General features: G+C 41.8%; 1 protein-coding gene across 4 annotated transcripts in view; it reads left to right on the plus strand.

Annotated features, from left to right (window-relative positions):
- The window catches only part of ITPR3 (inositol 1,4,5-trisphosphate receptor type 3), a 357,611-nt gene that overhangs the window by 59,922 nt on the left and 272,609 nt on the right, over nucleotides 1-25,080 (plus strand). For all 4 annotated transcript variants that reach the window (XM_068269377.1, XM_068269380.1, XM_068269378.1 and 1 more), the window contains exons 6-9: nucleotides 3,700-3,798; nucleotides 5,848-5,931; nucleotides 7,040-7,186; nucleotides 15,223-15,318. In XM_068269377.1, the coding sequence (XP_068125478.1) occupies nucleotides 3,700-3,798; nucleotides 5,848-5,931; nucleotides 7,040-7,186; nucleotides 15,223-15,318 (426 nt within the window). The remainder of the gene's footprint in view (nucleotides 1-3,699; nucleotides 3,799-5,847; nucleotides 5,932-7,039; nucleotides 7,187-15,222; nucleotides 15,319-25,080) is intronic.

Raw genomic sequence — 25,080 nt, forward strand, 5'->3', positions numbered from 1 at the left:
ATCTTTCTTCTGAATCCTCCATTTTCACTATACACGCCGCCGGCATATACGGTAGCACGTGGTGCGTGAATGATATAATGTATAAATGCACACATGGGACACATTTATCCACTAGGGGTGCAGTGGCGGATGCAGCCAATTCCCAAGAGATTTCATGCTGAAATCGATCGGGAATTGGCCTGCGTGTATGGGCAGCCAGCAGAGCTCTCTCTAATCAGATTCGATCAGAGAGAGATCTGTCTCCTGGTTGAATCTGCCCATAATTGCTAGATCTATGGTCACCTTTAGAGTCAGAGGATCAGCCAGATAGTAAGGGCAACTGGTATTGCTTAAAGTGGATCCGAGATGAACTTTTACACATTGCATAATTGTGTTCCTTTCCTATTGTTTATAGGGCATTCCTCAAGCCAAATATTTTTTTGTTTTTGTTTTAATACTCTAATTCCCTATAAATTTAACAAGCCACGCCCACAGGTTTTCAGAGAGCCAAGGCACTTTTAGACAGTAGCAAGGGCTCATGGGAGCTCAGTCTGGGCAGGAGGAGGGGGAGATATTACTAGCCAGAGATTTCAGAGGCAGAGAGGAGGAGGGGGGATTAGTTTTTTTTGCTCAAGATACAGATAAACCTGCCTCTGTGTAATGTTTACAAACAACATGGCTGCTGTCACTGTATCACAGGAATAAATAATCATATTCTATTAAAGCTGTTTGCAGATAGATTTGCTGTATAAACTATCTAAACTTTAGATAAGATATATAGACAAGTTACTTGTTATAGTTAGTTTTTCATCTCGGATCCGCTTTAAATAGAACCCGAGGTGGGCAGGTGGGGGGCAGATGGGAAACAGAGGCATGTTCTCTGCCTAATAACATGCCTCTGTGTACCCACACCGCCGCTCTCTGCCCCCCCTCACTGCTGCGCTATAGCCCCTCCCCCCCCCCCGAGATTGGCGACATTATTTGTCGCCATCGCGGAGGTAAACACAGGGAGAGGGATTCCCTGTTCAATACGCCTGCCAGGGGCGTTCTTACAGGATTTCGAGAGCTGCCTCTCCCTGGCTGCACTCCCTGCTGCTCCCCCACCTCCCTGCACACTGGATTGAATCTCTCATCCCAGCATCATGATCTATAGGTAACAAAAGTGAAAGTGGGCCAGTGCAGGCCACAGGAGTGGTGTGGAGCGGCGTTTTTTGAGGCTACCTGATCTGCTCAGCCCCACAGATCAGCTAGCTTATTTTAAAAAAAAAATTGAGCCCACCTCGGGCTCTCTTTAAAAGGAAATAAATATGGCAGCCTCCATATACCATTCACTTTAGGTTCCCTTTAAAGCACACCTGAAGTGTGATAACATTTTAAATTCAAAAGTCTGATGGACCAGAGCACTTACGACTGGACTTCTTTCTGCTGCTCGTTGTCTTCAAGGTTCCTTTCATTCCTCAATTTACAAAGGTTTTTTCTCTTTACAGCTTCCTGAAAGTTTACCAGACAGTGAACAACCGGGCATGCCCAGTGAAAGAAAGGACTTGTTTTTTTTCAATGGGCACGCACCTTTATCAGCACTTCCTTAGGAAGGATTTGACTGATGAATTGGCACAATTGTTTTGCCAATGCAAGAATGCATGGGGGATAAAGGATTAAAAAGGCTTTGGACTGGGGTGGGATAGACAGGGGACAAGGCATGCAGCTAAGCGGTATGGACAGCTCGCTGGATTGCTCTGGCCCTGGTGTGCCGATTTTCATAATTTTTTTAAAACACGCAGCTAGCACTTTGCTAGCTGCGTGTTTATACCGCTCGCCGCTGATGCGCTGCTACCCGCCGCATAACAGGGCCCCCCCCCGAGACCCCATGCGCAGCCTGGTCTATCAGCGCCAGGCAGCGCTAAGGGGTGGATCGAGACTCCCTCCGATGCCATGACATGGATGACGTCGATGATGTCATCCCGATTGTCGCCGTGTCGATGGGGGAAGCCAAACAGGAAATCCTGTTCTGAACAAGATCTCCTGTTTGCTCTGATCGCCGGAAGCGATCGGAAGGGGTGGGGGATGCTGCTACACAGCGGCTATCATGTAGCTAGCGCTAGGCTAGCTACATGATTTTAAAAAAAAAATGTGCTGCGCCGCCGCCCTGGCCGTTCTTTTAGAATGCCAGGGTGGTTCAAAATTTATAAAATGTATGAAAAAAGGAAAAAATTTATGCAAATAAAAGATAAACTCACTTTGGTGCAAAACAGACCGAATCCTGAGCTGAGTAATGTGTGTTATCATCAGGGCAGAGTAGGTGAAAAGCTTTGCCCTCGTTTTGTATGTAAACAACGCTTCACACATCTGACAGCCCTAATTAAATTAGGAGATAAAATCGTCGGGTCTTTAAACCGCCAGTATTTTTGGCAAGCAAGCTTTTTATCACACGGTTGTGCAGAAGTAGATCCGCGCAGCACTACCTTACTTAACTGGACGCTGCCGATAGCTGTAATTGCATCAGGCCTCTGATCTGCATCTTTTTCCTGGCCCAGTAACTTTATAGATATAGGTTCAGCACAAGAGTCAGGAACATGGACTCTAGATCACTCTTACTGCAGGTTTTACTTATAGAAGAAAACAGACGGAAAGTACAAGAGAAAATAAAAGCTGTTTGAAAACAGTCAGGTAGCAATATAAGTAGAAAAAAATCCATGATTAAGCTTCCATGTTGTGTTGACTTTTTTTTTTCAATTATCATCGTTCAGGTGAAATTTCAGATTTGTTAATCAGAAAGTATGGTAGTGTCTTCAGCTTCATATATTGCAAGGGCTAGAATAAGTGGCAAACATTACCTCTGCTTGATTAAAAAAAATATGTTAGGCATAAAAACACAGTCATTCAACTGAACACCCAACAGAAACTGTCAGAGAATTTCAAGACTAGCACATAATCATTGGATTTGTACAGATGTTGAATACAAGTAATGAGGGCTCTTGCTCAGTGTAGCTAATTATTCATGCAAGAAGATAGACAGTTATGAGCATTTTGTACTTTAAAGTTGTACAGTGTACACTCCCTCTTAGTGCTGGAAATTTTGAGCTGGCCACAAATTGAATCCCAAAGACCATTTTTAATAAGATTCACTCACACAAACACTCGTAAAACATTGATATATGTTTGTACCATAAAACAGTGTTTTATATTAATTTTTGCTCCAAAAGATGTGCTAGGGCTTATTTTCAGGGGATATCTTATATTTCTATCAGGAAGTGTCTCTCAGCAGAACATTTCTTGTTCCTTTTTACTGTGCTGTTCCTGGATTTGAAGGTACGCTGCTGTACTGATCAAGCACCTGCCCTGTCATCCCTGCGCACAGCTGATAACCTTGGTGTGTGCTGGAATGACAGGGCTGGTGCCCAATTGGCACATCACCGCTGTGTCACCACTTGCTGGCTGCCTCTTTCTCCTCTTTAACTTCTACTAGGGCTTATTTTTGGGGTAGGACTTATTTCGACCATGAAGGGTAGGGCTTATTGTCAGGAAAAGAGGGTAGCAGCTGCTTAACAAAAAAAGGAATTTCACTTTAATTATAGGTATGTATTTTGCCTGAGCAATGTGGTAACAAGTGACCTTACTAATAACTTATTCAGAGGAAAATGGTATAAAATATAGTAAAGGAATATGAAGCTCTCCCAGGGGAATGTTTACTAGAGCTCATAGTAATTATCTGTGTTACAGGTGGTGGTCGGAGATAAGGTGAATCTGAACCCGGTCAATGCTGGGCAACCGCTACATGCCAGCAACTACGAGCTCAGCGACAACCCTGGCTGCAAAGAGGTGACCTGGAGAGGGATTACAGCAGATTGCATCTGGCTACTCACATAATAATACTTCCTTTCTTTGTGAACTGTTCTTTTACTCGGCTTTCTGAGCCACTCCTGTTTAAACACACATCAGCAGGATTTAATAAAATTGTTGATGAATTGGTTGCACGTACATTGGAGTTTCAGAGCGCTGAGATTAGGTCAGATGCTTTCACTTAATATTCAGGTAACTGTGTAGGTGTGTATACAACTGATGACACTGCAAATGGTAATATTTCTGGTAACTTCTCGTTTATCAAGATTTTGGTGTGTCCAATGAAAAATAAACTAGCTACTAGACACCTTCTCTGGTTCTAGCTCTTTCATCACCCCTATAGAGGAAGACTTTGTACCCACTATGCAACGCTGGTGACCGTGTGTTACACAGCAATGCACAGCACCAGCCTTGCTCCAGTGCAGCACTGATACCATTCAATGCTGCTCTGCTTTGGGGCAATTGATTGGTTTTCTGAAAGGTAATGCACATGGGATCATGTTATCACACATGTTAATACATATACAGTATCACGGATTACATCCAGAGCATTTTAGTGGCACTGTTGACATCATACTGATATGAATGGTGCACTATTAAAATGCCTTGCAGTGGTGTACAGAAACCCACATCCACATTCACTGTGGTGAATGGGGTGTGTGTTATATTGCACACAACACTGGTAACATAGGTGGCTGTATTTTCCAAGTATGAATTAGCCTCTGTTTAGCTTTCTGAAACAAGGGGGTGTATTCACTAAACATCAGTAAAATGCATGTGGACAGGCAGCACACATAAACTTTACAGGACATTACCCAAGCTACCCGCGTTATAGACTGTAATTTGCAGTACTCGCATTATAGATGCATTATATTACATGTACTGTACATTGCTTGTGTAAGGCGTGTTCCGCAAACAGCATACGTGCAATGCCCAAAGAAATGCATGTCACCGATCTTCCCACGTACATTTTACTGATATTCCTGGGCAGTGATGTGTAAGCTAAGCACACTGGAAACCAAGGTGCTGCTATTTGAATGACAGCTAGCAAACAGCCACCTCTCAGGAATTAAAAACAAAAGCTTTGCTCATATTGTACCCATATTATTATAAATAGAAAGTACAACAAAACTACCTAGCTACTTCATGGTTGTTTAAAACGTTTGATAAGTACGTTGCTGCATAAATTTCAGCCTACCACCATCAGAAAAATGCATGAAAACTGGAAACGCATGCGACATTTCTTTCATTTTGTGATTCTGGGAGCTTGTGTAATAGTTTTCCCAGAAAACAACATGCAACATGACCCTGCCAATAATCTTAATTAATTATGATCAGTATTTAGCATGGGTCTGCTTTACAGTGGGAGGAAACTCAAATTTCATGTGTGGTCTAAAGCATTGACCATAGCATAAAATGAATAGCTAAAAACATATGACTGGTTTCTAATGTATGGAAGGGTTAATTCTCACACTTTTCACTTAATTTAGCTACTAACTGAAAAACTTGCTGTGTCCATCCAGATTGTGTTGAAATATACTAAGCTGTATAGAAAGTGCCAAAAAGTTTCTGTTGTATCCGCTGTCAAAAATATAGAAAAATAGAATAGAGCAAAAGTATAATTTCGAGTTTTGGCCCACTTTAAGGTATCATTGTATGTTAATAAAATCAAATTAATTACTATTATCAATTTATTTAATACTGACCATAAGAAATAATTAAAACAAATATTAAAAATGTACGCTTAATCCCTATAATTGAAAGCAAGTGTGCATAGGCGATTCATTTTCATTTCGCTTTGAGTTTACACGCATAATTTTATCCTTCCAAGTTTGTAATTAGCTTTTCTTCAGGTTTCTTTGGAAAGTGTAAATGAATGTACTGTGTAAATATGAGTTAAACAGAGAACCTTTACCCCATTCCATAATAGAATACTTCAAGTTTAAATACAAGACTGTGTAAATATAGAGTGTGGTTAAAGAAGAGAGCACACAGAAATTTACATGTGATGGTTTGCTTTGCATTTAGGTGAATTCACTGAATTCAAACACCAGCTGGAAGATTAATCTTTTTATGCAGTTCAGTGACTACATGGAGGATGTCTTGAAGGGGGTAAGATTTCAGATTGCTGCCTTGGCATTTTCATAGCTGCATGTAAACCCTCCTCTGTCTGATTTGCAATCAGTTTTACATATATAACGTGTGCAAAAGAATGTAAATAGCTAAACATAGTGGCCTGTGCAAGTACCAAGTAGTGTCAGTACATGAGTTTTGACAGGATGTATGTGTAACAGGGGCCACTGTCAAAGCACTTAGGTTACAGCCAGGTGCAAGAGAAGGGAGTAGACCAATCCGCTACACTACAAAAAATGAATGCTATGGGCATTAGGACATGCAGGGCAATGTTGTACACCTAGCACTTGATTTGCTGTTATTTATTCAAATTTGGGATTAGATGGACTTTAAATAATCCGGCCAGATCACTAAATGATCAACACAAACCACCATCATGGCTTGGCACCTACTGCTGATCCCCAACTCATCATCTCCCCCCCCCCCCCCCTATAGAATACAACAGGCCGTTTGGCTGCAGCCATGCATCATGTCTGTGCAGAGATCATTCCTAAAACTTTCACCTGAAATTATCACCAATAATTGAAAGAAAAGGATCTTTTGTATGGGCCTTTAGAACTCTCTAAACTTTCCTTACTTAATTGTTGGTTATTTTTCTAAATCCAGGCCAGATTTGCAGGACCACATGTATTCTTCCAGATGGCCTTGCCATCTGCATTGCCATGCATTGTGCTACTGATCCCATTTATTACAGTGGATGGGTCAGCGCTGTGTATTGCAAAAATGCATGCAGCAGTGTGATATCGCAATGCACTACTGCACAGCACATAAAGTGTGAACGTTAGACAGTGCAGTCTATGCACACAATTTGTGTTGTTGTGCACAGCAACGCATTAGATGCGAACACGATCTCAGCAAGGATTTGCTTACTTTTTGGCTGAATTCAAATAGATTGTACAAAAAGGATGCCAAAATTCAAATTCTATAACACTGCCCTAATACTGCCTTATCTTTTAAAACTTCTAATTTGTAGTTTTCCTGCTGTTTTCCATATCCCACTGCTTTTGTGTAGTTAATTTGTAATAACATACTAGGTCTTTATCATACAGTATGTACAAAAACGTGTGATGTGTAATCCTTCTCATAGGGTGATGTGGTTCGCCTTTTCCATGCTGAGCAGGAGAAGTTTCTAACATGTGACGAGTACAAATCTAAGATCCATGTTTTCCTGCGCACTACTCTGCGTCAATCAGCGACATCTGCTACAAGCTCCAATGCACTTTGGGAAGTGGAGGTAAGAGGTCATTTCATCATCACTAGAGTCAGTTTAAAGTGTACCTGAAGTGGCATGTGGCATGATGAGATAAACATAGCTACATATAGTACCAGCCTTACAAAGAAATTGTCTGAAGTCCCTTTCTGTTTTCCAGTACAGCAAAAAAAAACCCTGATTTGTTATCTATGAAAAAAGCTTGTTAAACAGCTTATAAAATTCTGAAAAGTAAATAGAAGCTAAATGTTTGTTATCCATCAGGGAAAAGGCAAGAAAGTTCAAAGGGTCATTACGTACAGTATCTTTATCAGCTAAACAAAGCAGAGAGTGGATTCTAAACAGCAGCTGTGACAGTCTTATGCAGTCTAAAAAATGAAGCCATCAAATTGGAAATAAAAATATGAGACTCATTTCTATGTTACTAATTTTTTTCCATTGGTCCAATACATACAATTCATTACTTCATACGTTTATTTTCACTTTGAGTTCACTTTAACTGCTGTACGACCATCTCACGCCGATAGGTGGTCGCAGAGTGGCTCCCCCAGGATTGCCTAACGCCGATCGGCGTCAAGTCCTGGGGGTGGAGATTAGCAGGGAAAGCTAACGCGAATGCACAATCGTTCCCTGCCGAGACGCAGAGCTCCATGTTCAGCCTGCCAGCCTGCGATTGCGGCTGGGAGGCTGCTAGGGAAAAAAAGCCGCTATTTACATTGTACAGCGCTATACAGGGGACAGCTCTGTCACTCAGCTGTCCCCAGGTGTGGCAGGGAAACAGATCCCTGATGCCTATGAGAGGTGATCGGTGATCACACTGATTGGATCTCGGAGGGAAGGTGGGAGGGAAAAAAAGCTGATTTTATTTAAAAAAAATAATATTAATTTTTAAAAAAATGCAGCAGAATTCAGATCCCACCAAAACAGAAAGCTCTGTTGGTGAACAGAAAAGAAGGCAATATTCATTTGGCTGCTAAGTTGTATGGTCGAGCAATAAGCTGTTAAACCTGCAGAGTGCTAATTTGTAAAAAAAATGGCCTGGTCACTTGGGCGGGGGGGGGGGGGGGGGGAGGGTGGATTGGGGTGTAAGCTTGTGGTCCTCAAATGGTTAATTTTGAGCATGTAAATTAGGTAATAATATTTGTGTGTATCGATGTATGAGGTCCTACTGGGGAGATGTCCTCCCTCATTACAATATCTTTAACCATACTCCCCAAATCTCTGCTAGTAGTCACATGTCAGTGGTCAGCAAGCAATACAGAGCTATTATTATTATAGTTGTTACCCTATTACTGGTGGTCATACAAGGCAAGGAACACACTGTGAGAAAAGTAGGGACCCATTTAGGAACACTGGAAAGTTGTGACCAATTACAGGTAATTGACATCACTAGGACTTTGGCACTCTATATTTCTCATAGGTGGCCCCATCCTAATTATTTAGCTATACCCTTTCCCGTTGGGGGAACCTGAGCCTGCAAGGAGTTACCTTATCTGAAAAGATTGAGAACCACAGGAATAAAAGATTTTGATTTAATATTGTGTAGACTATGTTGCTTCCACCTGCTTTTACAATTCCTAGAGCAGAATGTACTGGTGAACCCCTTACAATAGAGCTCTTTCTATTACATTTGCCATACTTTCCTTCCTCCATGGTTATCTTGCAGCTCAGCATGAGCTTTTCAATGCGGCTTGACTTGAGGACTGCAGATTCTTGGCACTGGGCAGCACAAGAGCTGCTGATGAGAGGGTTTGGCATGAGATCCCTGAATATAAATGAACTCCCATTTCCTAACAAACCCTGAATCTTAGACTTGGCTACATTATCATTAAAGTCAAGTTAAAATCTTGACTTTCACTTATGTTTAGGACATTTTTTATCCTTCTCCAATATTACGCCTACATCTCAAACTCTATCCAAAAGAGATATTGATGTTAAATTGAAATTCCACTTTCTTTAACTACTTTCAGACCGAGCAAATTGAAATCTATGCCTGTTTTGGTGGGCTCCTGGCTGGCAGCGTGTAGATTTCAATGAACCGCCGATGTGCGTATCCGCTGTATCCGTCGATCGCGCCGCTCAAACCCGACGTCTCTTGCCGCAGCTCACTGGCTCTGCCTGTCTCTAAGACGACAGAGCCCTGTGAGCGGGTCAGGAGCTGATTTCATTGGCTCCTGGCCCTGTCTTTCAATGTAAGCCGCTCCCATTGGCTTACATTGAAAGGCAGGGTCAGGAGCCAATCAAAGCGGCTCCTGACTGGCTCACAGGAGCTCTACCGTCAAAGAGTGAGTGGCCCAGGTTCCTGATGTGCGGCGTGTATGACGATTGCGGCGGTAAGTGCAGCGATTCGTCGGGTTTCCGCTGATACTTGTACCAGCGGTCTCTGGTCCTTAAGGGGGCAGAGACCGCTGGTACTTAAAGGAATACTATTGATTGAAACGACTTTTTTTTAATACTCTATATTAGTGTACACATTACCACTAGTGCTAGAGGCACTTTATTTATTCACCCAGGTCTCTCTCTCACTATCCCTGCTTAAAAATTCATTTCTCACACAGCTCATAGTAGTTTGGGTCACCCTGAGCTGCTTGGTTACTCTGTCACACAGCTCACAAATATATTTCACTGTGTCACTCACAGCATGCAGCAGACATGAGGAGAAATAGGCTGATCTGAGGTGGTAACAGGTAACTAAATGAGCTGTAATATTGCTGGAATATAACTAGCTATACCAGGAGTCTGTGTTTACACTCAGACTGGCTGCCTGCTTGAGGTGATTCACTCCAGGCTGCATCCACTTTACAAGCTGCTGAGAGGGGCAGACCACTGTCTACAATTAGCATTATTAGTATCTTTATCAGTCAAGAGAAGCAAAGATAATAAACACACATTGCTAGAATCTTTAACCCTTTACCACCATATCAACAAGATTCTTTCAGCAAGGTGATAATTAAACTATAAACTGAAGAGTTGATAGCAACTCCCCTGTGCAGAGACATGGTCTAGCCCTCTGGGAGCCCAGTATTTAGATACATTTTGTATCCAACTCTGACGCCAAAACTGACGGAGGATTTTACAGCTGAGAGGAACAGCTGTGTGAGGAATCAAATTGCTCCTTGTACTTGTCCTAATGTGTACTACAACATACAGCATTTCAAAATAATTGCATACATCGATAGTATCCCTTTAAGTGGTTAAGTAAATGATGAGAACATATGTCAACACTTCACTTTTTGTATTCTATTAAAAACTTGGATGGATTTCATGTGTGCCAATCATGGTGGCCAATTCCAACGGAAAGGGACACATATGGGTCAGTTCACATCTACGTTGTAACCCATAGATGTAAACTGATCCATAGGGAAACACGGAAATTCCTTATCAGTTGTCTGCTAGGTTATAGCCGTCAGCCACTGATTCAGTGTAAATCCAGCCTTAATCGCTGCATTGCCAAGAGCCAACCGGAAGACATTTTTTTTTTTTTTTAAACAAAAGTGGAAGTTCATTTTTAAGAATGGCATTATTCATCTACTGGCATTTTATATTTCTTTAGGCATGATGGGACAACAGCCACTTCCAGTCCTGCGTCATGTTTTCAGTATGTTTGGTTTATGTATTTAATCCACATGCCTTACTAATTTATATAGAATACAATGTAGCATGATAATGATCTATAAACAGAGAGTAACAATAATAATAAGAGAGTCTAATAAGAGGGCCAGTGGGAACCCCAAGCAGTGATTGTGGCAGGTATGAGAGCAAGCGGTATGATTCAGCTCTACAGGGTCTGTAGAAAAAAAAGGAAATATTATGCCTGTTTGGAATGACTCTTATTTTAAAAGTCAGCTGAAAGTGGTGCTGTGTGCTTAGTACAACTGCTGCAGTCTTCCCTTCCCTGGGCAGCAATGATTGGAGATCCAATGCACTTTGACCCTGCCTATTCTTACTCACTGTAAAGAGCAAGCTGGAATAGCAACTACGTTATTGCTTTTCTGAAATCTAACATTAGCTGTGTATTGTGGCATTCTCTAAAAACGTTCTCTGAATGGTTACTGCTGCTTGGCAGATATTTCAATTGTAAGCCTGCCACTTCTACATACTAAAATTAGCAAAATACATACCAAAATAAAATAAAAAAAAACTATCTATGTATACATACTAAAGATATGCCTCTTATTATTTCAGCAACCATTGTAGAGATATTTGTGGATGAACAATGTGTCTGTTCTGTATTTTCTGATGGCTAACCAATCAGCATCTGCATTCTCAAATAAAGTGTTTCCTGAGGCTGCTCAGCTGGTCATGTGACTCTCAAGATTTCACTTTACATTTCTGTCACCTGTAACAACTTATTGTGATTGTTTCAGGTAATGGTTCAAGAATGAAGGAATCATTTGAGCCGTAGTAAATGAATAGATATTTATTTTCAACATTTTTTTTTTATTGAACCAATAAACGGATTTAAACATAGCCGTTTAAAACAAGCTGTAAAGCATACAATGTGCAGAAATATCAGTATGTACAGCAGTTAAATCAAGAAACAATTTTAATAACATCAAGTTTACACTATGGAGATTCCCTAGAGCCAAGGCAATACCAGGGGTTATTGAAATTGCCCAGGCCAGTTGCATACCAGGTAGACTAACTAGGGGTATCAATGATTAAAGGTGGCCATACATTAAGCAAATTGACGGCTAATCGACCATCCGATTCGATTATTAAAATTGAATCTGATAAAAATCGTTGCCTCCAAGTGCATGCCCAATTGACAATGCGAGTAATTTCGGACCGAAATTGGTCGCATTAGTCGATCAGACATGCTGCTTGCAGTGTAGGGCCGACTTGCTAGATCATGTGCACGGCGGTAATGGCGAGCGATATAAGGGCGATTGACAAATGCGATGAGACCGCCGATGCTGTCCCCCCCTACCCCCCAATGTGTAATGTGACCTCCTGGTGCTCAGTGCATTGTAAATGACCTGTCCGTGGCCTCCAGAGGTCTTCTTGCTCCGGGTGCACTTCTTGCTCCATACATGCGCCCCACATGGTTTCCGGAGTAACTTACTAGGAAACTACATGGTGCGCAGGGAGCCCGGAGAAAGTGGAGGACAAGTGGCAGACAGGAAATGTATACAGCACAGGAGGGGGGGGGGGCTACATTAGGAGGGGTGGCAAGGCGGTGCACAGGGCTGATTATGGATCAATTTCAGCATGAAAAATGAAAGATCTCTCTCTAATCAGATTGGATTGGAGAGAGATTTGTCTCTTGGTCGAACCTGCCCATCATCGCTAGATGTATGCCTAGCTTAAGGGGCTAATCTGCCCATGGGGGTCTATATTTCTTTGATTTTGAGGATTAAGTGATTTGTAGAGGGGAGGGCTTTTCCAGGTTTTACAGCATTGCAGACCTGTGCTAGACATTAGTATATTTTAAAAGGCGAGGCTTACCTCTATGAAACAGGGCAGTCCAAGGGTCTGCCTGTATAGTAAATCTCAGGACATCTAGGATAAGATAAAAGCACATTTGGCAAATGTATCTGGTCTGCGCTTTGGCCGCATCCTCTAAAGCACCTATTAGATGGAAGCAAGACCATATAGGAGTGTTCTTTTATATTGTTTATGGAAGATCGCGCCATGCTACTAAACATAGATAGACTCCCAACCCTTGTTATCTATAGTGAAATTTAGCCTTTCTTGCCATTTGTACATAGCTGAGGTCTGTTACCACACCAAGGAGTACAGATCAAAGATTAATCATTTTCTGAAGTTCCTACTTAAAAACTCACGTTCTATTTCAGAGGGTTCAGTGCATACTCCTATCCTGAGCAGTGCAAGTGAGTATCCCCTAATCTGCAGGTAACTGAGGAAGGTAAAGAGTATTTACCTTTTAGCTCTTTCCATGATAGGCTGTGCCCCGCTGATGTAACATCCTGCAGAGTTAGGATACCCTTAGCTAGCCAGTGGGCCCAGGTGTTCCTTTCAAGACCAGGAGGGAAGTCTTCATTGCTGAATAAAGAGGTCAGCAGGGAGCTGGATAAATCAAGGCCTAAGACTTTTTCCAGAATGATAGAGCATACTGGATTATGGGGAGTTGATCAAGGGAGGGGAGGGCAGGGTGGACCGTCCATATGAGGCTAGAGATGGGAAAAGGCTTAATTTGGGAGGCTTCTAGGTCAACCCAACAAGTCTTACCCCGTGGAGAGGCCCATTGAATGGCCTGTGCCAGCCTGGAAGCTGAAAGCACGGGAGCAATAGGGGCCCCGAACCCTCCCTGTAGCTTACTTCTGAATAAGTATTGGTACTTAGGGCTGGTTCACACGGACGATTGGCGGGCGTTTACCGCCAGCATCCAAGATTTGTCGTTAAATGCTCCCATTCAAGTTAATGGGAGCGTTTGTATCTAGCTTTTACCTTCGTTTGCTCTAACCCGGCATTCCAATCCTGATTTTTCCTGTCGTTCCAAGCGACCCTGGATGCTACATGCTGTGTCCAGCGTCGATTACCGCCTTATCTTAGTGTTCCCCTTGCGGGTACGAAAAACACTGATCACACCGGGAAGCCCGCTAAAGCCCCCGAACAGAGCGCCGCTGGAAGCCGGGCAGAAGCCTGTGTGAACCAGCCCTTAATTAGTGGGTGTCTGTGCCTCCAAATAGATAATAATTTTAGCAATTAATGTGGCAATTTATCTAAGGGATACATAAACCTCAGTTATATCTGAACTACTAATGTAAAAAAACAAGGAATGCGCAGTCAGTTGTCAAAAGCTGGAAAACCATACATGCTCGCACCACACTAACCACTCAAGTTCTGCATTGCAGGTGCAGAAATTAGCACATTTTTCTCACAGAGAAGTCTGGAACAGTGGTCGTTTAGTGAGCAATGATAAGCAAATAGAAGTTTCAACGTCATGGTCAGGTTTAAGTGAGAGAAAGGGGTAATAAATGTATATATAGACAATGTAGATAACAAAATAATGCAACAATCTACAGGGAAAATTCAGCAGCTGATACCCCCTTTCTCACAAGAAATCTTTACCTTTTCTCAAATGGATCATCAGAGGGAACTGTATGGCAGATATTGTGGTGAAACCCCTCCCACAGTGTGATGTCATGACCATGGTCCTGACAGTTTGCTGTCTGCGAACCTTGTTGCATTGTGGCAAATAACAACTTTTTTCAACTGCCAAGCAAGGTATATCTCCCTCTGTTCATAGAACTCTCAGTAAACAAACATTCTGTACAGATCACCTGGTAAAACTAAAGCTGTGGCCGCCTGTGAGGGAGAGGAAAGATTTTACAATTTTATTATCACTACAGTTCCTCTTTAAGCACAGTTTAATACTGGTTAAGCGCCACGTGAACCGGCACTTAAAATGCGTGAGTATTGTCTCATCACAGGGTCAGCCCAAAACACATATGTTGGCATACGCATATATGGATACACACACACACACACACACACACACACACACACACACACACAAATAAACACACACACACATACACATACACACACACACACACACACACACACACACACACACACTATTACATGCTGCACACATACACAAATGCCACACACACACACACACACACACACACACACACACTCTTACATGCTGCACACATACACAAATGCCACACACACACACACACACACACACACACACTCTTACATGCTGCACACATACACAAATGCCACACACACACACACACACACACACACACACACACACACACACACACACACACTCTTACATGCTGCACACATACACAAATGCCACACACACACACACACTATTACATGCTGCACACATACACAAATGCCACACACACACACACACACACACACTCTTACATGCTGCACACATACACAAATGCACATACTCTGCTGTCACAATTATTTGAATTACTAACTTGAATTACTAACTAAAGCAGAAGACTTTGTAATCTAGCAAGTGAAATCTCTTAGATCAGGCAAGTGCACAAGCAGCAGCGCAGGGAGTTAAAAGGCTTTTGCGATGTCTTAACGGATTACACTGTGTCTGTTTTTTTATACAGGTTGTTCATCATGACCCTTGCAGAGGAGGAGCAGGCCACTGGAACAGTCTTTATCGATTTAAGCATCTTGCTACCGGGAATTACCTGGCAGCAGAGGTAAGCTTTAGGAAAAGCTAAAATGTTGTGCAACACTATAGCTTATTGGACACATTTAATCTTATATTTTTGTTTCTTAAAGAGCAATTTCAGTAATGAAGTGAATTATAAAAGTTGTACTATACAATGAAATCCCTGACCACATGCTTGAACAGGAGTTACCTGTGGAAGGGACTGCAAGCACTTGGCAGTCATTCAGTGTTCTGTAAGCTGCTGTCACCCCAGGAGATTAGAGAGACAGGTGGTTTCTGATGTGACATGTCATTGAACTGCTGTGAGCGATGCTAATAGCACAGGTCAATTTTATAGTGAACCCGAGTCAAAAAATGCCTTGCACGTTACACACATGTAGGTGTAAATGATAATAAGACATGTCTGCTGTCTGTTTATCTTTTTTTTTGTGGTCTGCAGGCTTTTTAATTTATGTTTAAAATACCTGATCTTTGTGTCTGGTCACAGGAAGTGTGCATCTGATCCCATCCACGTTTGTGAGAATTACTGCTGTACCTACTGAAACATTTGTTCTACTTCCAACTGTCATTTTAGCAGTGGTGTGGAAAGGAAAGCCAGGCCTCTTTTCCACGAGCGGCAGAAGGTGGTGAATTCACCACCTTTTGCTGCTGTCCACCGGCCGGGCACTTGCTAGCGCTCGGCACACGTGGTGAACAGGCAGACCCCCATGCAGTTGCATCTGTGCATGACGGTTGCCGTGCTCAGAAGTGACTTTTTTGTGCCGCTGGGTAATGCTGCCACGAGTCAAACGTGACATCCCCTGTGTTACTATGAGCCTGAGTCCACTAACCCACTAATGCAGTTGTGTCCGCTTTTCAGTTACACATAAATGTTACAGATGCTGAAAAGTGGACAGATGCAGACACAACTGCGTTAGTGGGCTCAGGCCCTAAATGCTGACATTTGGCTGCATGCAATTGCAGCAGAACGGTGCTTGTGGCCTGCAGACAGGCTGCTTAATACTGCTCAACAAACAAGCAGTTCAACCATCCATGGAAAAGAGGCCTAAGGAATATAGCTGGTTGCGATGACCAACAGACCACACATGAGGCCCTGAGTTCAAAGCACAAGATGTCTTATGGACAGAAGGAAGTGTGGCAGGGCAAAGAAGCAGTGTCATTGCAACTCGGAAGTCCTGCCAAGTTTGCAGACTCACAGGGATCTAGCTTTGCCTCTGATAGCTGTGATGCAATCCTGTGCAGTGGAGTAGCAATAGGGTTGCAGAGGTTGCGGCCACACTGGGGCCCTGAGAGGCCCACCCTCAATCACAGTGTTAGCTCTTTATTTGTCCTATGCTGGTAATCATCACTTCTATAGATAATTTGAATAGTGGTAATCATTAACAAACTGTTCCCCATCCTCTGCTTCCACCTCTGACACTGTGGTTTTCCTTGGCAGGTTTTGGTGCGCCGTATCAATTGTTATCTATAGAGTGCTTGGGGGGCCCCAATGTGAAAAGTGCACTGGAGCCCATAGCTCCTTAGCTACACCACTGATCCTATGCAGTGCTTTTATCTATTATATTGCATTTACAGTATCCTATCCGACATCTCACCTTCAGCACTAATGTTTGTAAAGACTTTTAGGCTACCAGCATGAAACTTAGGTTCAAATGTTTCACTGCACATTTTTTATAAAAGGTGCCTTTAAGATCCAATTATCTCATATACCTAGACAGATGGACAGGCAGGCAAACAAATAAATCTTGCTGATTAATCCTCCAGTGAGTAAGCAAGTGACACAGGAAATTGCAAAGCCGAAATAAGGTAAAAGTGACGCAATCTGGGTGTGTGATCTGGCAGAGATAGGCGATCACAAGACTGGCTGGACAAAACTATACACCCTTTGGCAGGTAAAACAGTTAATGAGTGTGTGTTATTACTGTGTACTAAGCTGTTTGCTCAGAGTCCTGTATGAAGAACAGATTAAAGCATAAACCACATTCAATCCAGAAAAGAAGACATTTATTATTATGTATTTACAGTGGGTTGCAAAAGTATTTGGCCCCCTTGAAGTTTTGCACATTTTGTCACATTACTGCCACAAACATGCATCAATTTTATTGGAATTCCACGTGAAAGACCAATACAAAGTGATGTATACATGAGAAGTGGATCGAAAATCATACATCATTCCAAACATTGTTTTTTACAAATAAATAACTGCAAAGTGGGGTGTGCGTAATTTTTATTCGGCCCCCTGAGTCAATACTTTGTAGAACCACCTTTTGCTGCAATTACAGCTGCCAGTCTTTTAGGGTATGTCTCTACCAGCTTTGCACATCTAGAGACTGAAATCCTTGCCCATTCTTCTTTGCAAACAGCTCCAGCTCAGTCAGATTAGATGGACAGCTTTGTGAACAGCAGTTTTCAGATCTTGCCCCAGATTCTTGATTGGATTTAGATCTGGACTTTGACTGGGCCATTCTAACACATAGATATGTTTTGTTTTAAACCATTCCATTGTTGCCCTGGATTTATGTTTAGGGTCATTGTCCTGCTGGAAGGTGAACCTCCGCCCCAGTCTCAAGTCTTTTGCAGTCTCCAAGAGGTTTTCTTCCAAGTTTGCCCTGTATTTGGCTCCATCCATCTTCCCATCAACTCTGACCAGCTTCCCTGTCCGTGCTGAAGAGAAGCACCCCCCGAGCATGATGCTCCCACCACCATATTTGACAGTGGGGATGGTGTGTTCAGAGTGATGTGCAGTGTTAGTTTTCTGCCACACATAGCGTTTTGCATTTTGGCCAAAAAGTTCCATTTTCGTCTCATCTGACCAGAGCACCTTCTTCCACATGGTTGCTGTGTCCCCCACATGGCTTGTGGCAAACTGCAATTGGGACTTCTTATGCTTTCTGTTAACAATGCCTTTCTTCTTGCCACTCTTCCATAAAGGCCAACTTTGTGCAGTGCACGACTAATAGTTGTCCCATGGACAGATTCCCTCACCTGAGCTGTAGATCTCTGCAGCCCGTCCAGAGTCACCATGGGCCTCTTGACTGCATTTCTGATCAGCGCTCTCCTTGTTCGGCCTGTGAGTTTAGGTGGATGGCCTTGTCTTGGTAGGTGTACAGTTGTGCCATACTCCTTCCATTTCTGAATGATCGCTTGAACAGTGCTCCGTGGGATGTTCAAGGCTTTGGAAATCTTTTTGTAGCCTAAGCCTGCTTTAAATTTCTCAATAACGTGATCCCTGACCTGTCTTGTGTGTTCTTTGGACTTCATGGTGTGGTTGCTCCCAATATTCTCTTAGACAACCTCTGAGGCCCTCACAGAGCAGCTGTATTTGTACTGACATTAGATTACACACAGGTGCACTCTATTTAGTCATTAGCACTCATCAGGCAATGTCTATAGGCAACTGATTGCACTCAGACCAAAGGGGGCCGAATAATTATGCACACCCCACTTTGCAGTTATTTATTTGTAAAAAATGTTTGGAATCATGTATGAGTTTCGTTCCACTTCTCATGTGTACACCACTTTGTGTTGGTCTTTCATGTGGCATTCCAATAAAATTGATTCATGTTTGTGGCAGTAATATGACAAAATGTGGAAAACTTCAAGGGGGCCGAATACTTTTGCAACCCACTGTATATAGTGCTGACTAGAGATGGTCAATTTATAATTCTGGCTTGCATGCAAATTGCATGACGCTCGGTACTGGGCCAATCAAATGCCTTGGCTGACGATTTGGATTGGCCAGTTGCAAGCTGCCTTCACTATGTATGCAAGCTGTAATTATTAGCACATCGTTAGCCATCTCTGGCCCTGACATCTTTACAGAATAGATGGAGAAAACAAAAATCACGTAACGTTTATAAAGTATCCATACAGAATACATATAAAATATAGAATGTAAAATCACAGAATGACACAGCAAAGCCCGCAATAACCATGAATCTTGAGGCTGCGTTTCACAGTTCAGACAGACCTCTTCTTCCAAGGAAGAATAGGCATTACATACAAAGATCTTGTTGTGACAAAGAGTAAAATATAGTCTATAAAAACAAACACTGTATATAGTATACACATAATGAACGCAAAGTGATAGTGCACAAATGCATACTAAATGGATATAAATAGTATATACAGGATGAGCTGTATCCTTATCCCAGTCATGTGACACATTGTCCCCATCCAAATCCACATTAGATGCCAAAACACAACATACTAACTGAACATTGGCCCATGATCAATGTTGCTGGTGTAAATGCCACAAGTTTAGGCTATTTAAAAAAAAAAAAAAAACGCATATAAACTGACTATAAAAACTTCTGGCCAACAAAATCTGCCAGGAAGCACCTCAAAGGACACACAGCAGTGCTGAAGACAGCACGGTGGCGTAGTGGTTAGTGCTCTCGCCTTGCAACGCTGGGTCACCGGTTTGAATCCCAGCCAAGTCAACATCTGCAAGGAGTTTGTATGTTCTCCCCGCGTCTGCGTGGGTTTCCTCTGGGCACTCCGGTTTCTTCCCACATCCCCAAAAAACATACAGATAAGTTAATTGGCTTCCCCCAAAATTGGCCCAAGACCATGATACATACACTACATGATACATACATAGACATGTGACTGTGGTAGGGACTACATTGTGAGCCCCTCTGAGGGACAGTTAGTGACAAGATAATATACTATGTACATCGCTGTGTAATATGTTGGTGCTATATAAATACTTAAATAAATAAATAAAGATGCTTAAGTGCGCAGTAGAACACAAGTGCATGATCATTTCTAGCCCTGACATCTTCTGCATCACTTTACAGAATAGACAGTGACAACAACAAAAAAACCACAGTAAAAACCATTATAAAGTGTCCATACAGAATACGTAGTAAAATAATGAATATAAAATCACAGAATGACACAGCCAAGCCTGTGATAGCTGTGAATCTTGAGGCTGCGTTTCACAGTTCAGACAGACCTGTGGCTTACAGTAGACAGTAACAATCTGACCGCTTTTGGACTAGCCAATTTCCTCATAGGGGAATCTCAGGATTTTCTTTATTTTCAAAAGCACTTACTGAATGACTGTTGCTCAGTCCAACTGCCCAAATAGCGTGCAAACAGGTAGGGAGGCCGGGCAGCATCTTTGTATTGATCCATTCCAGGGAATGTTTTTGTAAAGAATAAAGTAAATACTGAAAATTCCCCATGAAGAGAAGGACTAGTCCAAAACATGTTAGACCTGTCAGATATTTACTACATACTGTAAGAAACAGAAATATAGGAGAAAGGTAATTTATAGCTCATTTAACGCTGGAAGAAATGTACTTCTTATTTGTGTCTACATGTATTGAAAATATTACCATTTTTCACAATAGTAAGATTGTGAAACATTTAAGTAAGTAAAATAAACTAAAATTAAGCACTTTTCTCCCATAGGATTCATAGCACATACTGGTAGATATGTCTCAGACTAATACATACGAGTTTTCAGAATGAAATGTGCTACAGATAAAAATGCTATATGTTCATTCATGCAATATTAATCAGTTGACTCTTCAGTTTAAATTCAAATACTTTCAGGAGATGACCTGTCTTGATTGGGTGTGGCAAGGAGTTCCAAAGGGTAGGGGAAACATGACAGAAGGTTTTGGTACTGAAGGTTTTGAGATTCAACTTAGTTATTAGATGTATTTGATCTTATGTTGTAGGATGTGTGATGCAGTTTCAACTAATCCTTTAGATATCCAGGGCCTAAATTATATAGAGATTTGAATATTAGGAATATTCTCAATGTTATGGGTAGCCAGTGAAGTGAGCAATGAATTAGTGTTACATGGCAATGGCAGGGTTAGTTGGTTAACAGCTTTGCAGTTGTGTTCTATACCGTGCGGTATACTGTATATGGTAAATGTCTTTACTTGGAAAACCTGTATAGAGGGTTTTGTACTAGTCCAGTCATGATGTGCATGAACTAGGGATGGAATATCCTCTGGCGGTATGAGGTGCTTAATTATTGCAATGTTTCTTAGGTGAGAACAAAATTGAATATTTCAGTTGAGATTTAAAGAGATACCGTAACCAAGAATTGTACTTCATCCTAATCAGTAGCTGATGCCCCCTTTCCCGTGAGAAATCTTTTCCTTTTCACAAACAAATCATCAGGGGGCTCTGTATGGCTGATATTGTGGTAAAACCCCTCCCACAGTGTGATGTTAGGACCATGGTTCACACAGTGGGAGCCTTGTTGCATTGTGGGAAATAACAGCTGTTTGCAGCTGTTTCGAACTGCTTAAAAAAAAAAAATAAGCAGCATCTCCTTCCACTGACATCACCTGCCAACAGTAAAAAGTCAGCATGTGAATAATGTCAGAATCAGGGAGAGGAAAGATTTTACAATGGGCAAACACTGACTAAATCATTTATACATAATTATTGTAAAAATGAAGCACTTTTTTATTACATTATGTTCACTCTTTAAGTCCTCAAGTCTAATTTCCAGTCAGTGAGTTCACCCAAGCTGTGCACAAAGCTCCCTACCCTCAGTGCTACTGATAGAGACTGGCCCCGCTTTGCTAGCAAGAGCTGACCATGTTTTTGGATAATTTTCCCAAGTGGCAGCATGTGTTTGTGAACCATAAAGGAAATAGTATCGAACCCTGGGGTACTCCATATTTTAGCAGTACAGGGTTGGACAATAATACCCTTGGTGTTCTGCCAGGTAAAAGGAAGTTTAAACATTGTATAAATAAACCATTAAAACCACAGTAATCCTGCAGCTTGCTGAGCAAAATTTCATAATCGACTGAATCAAAAGATGCTTAAAGATCCAGCCAGATCATTGTGTGAATCGACACTTGGGTCCTTCTCAATCATATTTTCCAGTAGCAGCAAGGGCAGAACCATGATAATGAAAATCATATTGTATTCCCACTACTGTGATATGATTTCTCCCGAAATGCAAACTCTGTGCCTTTGTGCACTTGCATTTGGCAAGGAGAGGGCAAAAATCGAATCGCTGTTCTTGTGATTCTTCATTTTTATCTTGCCAAACCAAAATTTCTAAATACAAAGGCAAGCATAAAAAATGAAAATCGTACAAAATGAATAAATATCACAAAAAATCACAAGTTGTGCAAAACCCACAATCAAATCACAATGCTTTTGCACTAATGTTTGTGATTTGCAGTAGAAAAAAGCCGTAGTGTTATCATTGCTGCCACATGTAACAGATCATTTTATATTTGGGCATCAGTGGCTATGCTAGTTAAGGGCTTATCAACTGCACGAGCCAACTATGCAAGCATGTCATGTTATGTTAAGATATATTTGTTTATTTATACTATCTTTCTTTGTTAGCTGTTCCCATACCTCTCCCTGTGCCTTTTCCTTACCCGATAACATTTCAGCTCACTGTACAAGCATATGGACTATGTTGTTTCACCATTATCAATATTTTTCCGAGAGAAAAATCAATGGCTGGGAAGGAAATGCACATATAAAATCTCCAATGCAAAAAGTAGGTTTCAGAGACAGGGAGACAAATCTGCTTCCTGCATTTTTATGGAGAGAATTGGAATAAAGTAATTTAGACATGCATTTCCTGCGCAGCAGACAAATATATTCACCATAGTAGGCTGTACAGTAATAGCAAATATTTCTCTTCAGAATGTTTCACTGAGCCCATAAAAAGTAAGGTGGGCGCTTTGTTTATTTTTGAAGCCATAGTGCAATTTCCTGTTGGTTCTTTCAAATAGTTCTTTCAAATTCATTTTTGATGAATGCTTAAAGTAACTGTGACCTCAAGGCACAAAAACAGACCCAGCTGCATAAAGTACAGCTGACACCATGAGGTGCCTATGACATTTACCTGTTTCCATGTTGTGTCTACAGCAGGGGTGGGCAAACTTTTTGACTCGGAGCTGCAATGGGTTCCTAAATTTGATAGAGTGTCCAGAACAAGAGCAGATGGATGGAGTTCATCCTGCCTCAGTATAGGTACCAGATGTGCCCTGAGTTTTAAGTAGGTCATCCCCACCAAAATAGGTAGCCAAATTTACCCCCAGTATTAGGTAGGTCCCCCTCGCCCAATATAGATAACCAGATGTGTCCCCAGTATAAGGTAGATAGCCAGGTGAGCTTCCTGTAATAGGTATAATAGGTAGGCCCCCCACCCAGTATAGATAGCCAGATGAGCCCCCTGTAGTACGTAGGTTAACCACTCCCTTCCCCCATCCGGTATAGATAGCCAGAAGAGCCCCCTATATTAAGTAGTTTCCCTTCCAGAATGCAGAGCTAGGCATTCGGAGTGTGCTGTATTACCTCTCCACGCCAATCTGCCCTCAGCCTGTTGCAGTGCCTACTCTCTATGACTCATTCAGCAGCAACACTGCAGGAGTCATAGAGAGGAGTCACTGTGACAGGCGGAGGACACATCCGTACTGAGAGATGAGAATGATGAAGCATGCTCCATGCTCTATCTAGCTCTGCAGTGCCCAGGTGGGGAGCCTGCAGCAGGTAGAGGAGGATTACGGCCGATCTTCTTAAAAATACAAGATCAATTTAAAGTGGACCTAAACTCGTAACTTTCTCTCTGCTCTAAAAGATTAGCCACAGCATGATGAAATTTAGGGAAACAAAATTCTTCATTACATTTTTGGAAATCCTAAAACAACCCCGAAGTTTTAATTTGCTATCACTTTCCTGGGGGCACTGAAAGGGTTAATCCTCTGTGTTTCCTGCACATACAGAGAGCCAGGGCGCTCTGATTGAGAGGTGCTGGTAAGAGCTAATTGGACCCTTTGATGTGTGCTGTGCAAGCTTTAAAACAAATTTTAACATTTTAAATTTACTCAAATTTTACAATATGCTTTAAAAGTGTCTAAATGTGTGGTTGCTGTTTGGGGTTGCTCAAGAATAAGCGCTGGTGGTGCTTATAATGCTCCCCAGAAAAATCAGGTAATTTCCTTGATTATTTCAACAAGATGCGCATACACTCCTTTATATATTTTCGACATGTTATCTTAAAGGGAACCTTAACTGAGATGGATATGGATGTTTCCTTTTAAGCAATACCAGTTGCCTGGCAGTCCTGCGGATCTCTTTGGCTGCAGTGGTGGTTGAATCACACACCTGAAACAAGCATACAGCTAATCCAGTCTGACTTCAGTCAGAGCACCTGACCTGCATGCTTGTTCAGGGGCTGTGGCTAAAAGTATTAGAGACACAGGATCTGCAGGATAGTCAGGCAACTGGTATTATTTTAAAAGGAAAAATCCATATCCTTCTCAGTTTAGGTTCCCTTTAGGATGTCTCTGTGCTACAGAGTTGGGTAAATCTATACAAATCTTGATAGATAAAACAATCTTTGGTCCTGTTATATTTCATCACCGTCTTTATGCTGGAGAGGATAATATATATAGTGGATGAACAGTGTCGCAGCTGCTCCTTATAAAGCAGGTGCAGGGGGAGGTCACATCTAAGCCATCACACAGTACATCCAGCAGTCAGGCCTGCGTCTTGTGCACAGCGGAAAACCCTTTTAATCAGTTAGCAGAAAGCAATATTCGGTGTTTAATATTTGAAACAGTCTTTAATGATACTGATTCCAAGTCAAGATAGGAACAGTTGGAGATTTTGCTTTTCACATCAGTGCTCTAATTAAGTTAATTAAGTAGAAATGTTCTTGAGCAGATGGATGACATAGGTCAGGCTTCTTTCCTTTTTAGCATTGTCAGAAACTTGAGATATGTACAAGTCTTAACAAGCTACCATCTTGTCTAGCAATTCATTCTCTTTCTTGACATGC

This window comes from Hyperolius riggenbachi, chromosome 2 (assembly GCF_040937935.1).
Source record: "Hyperolius riggenbachi isolate aHypRig1 chromosome 2, aHypRig1.pri, whole genome shotgun sequence".
Classification (NCBI taxonomy): domain Eukaryota; kingdom Metazoa; phylum Chordata; class Amphibia; order Anura; family Hyperoliidae; genus Hyperolius; species Hyperolius riggenbachi.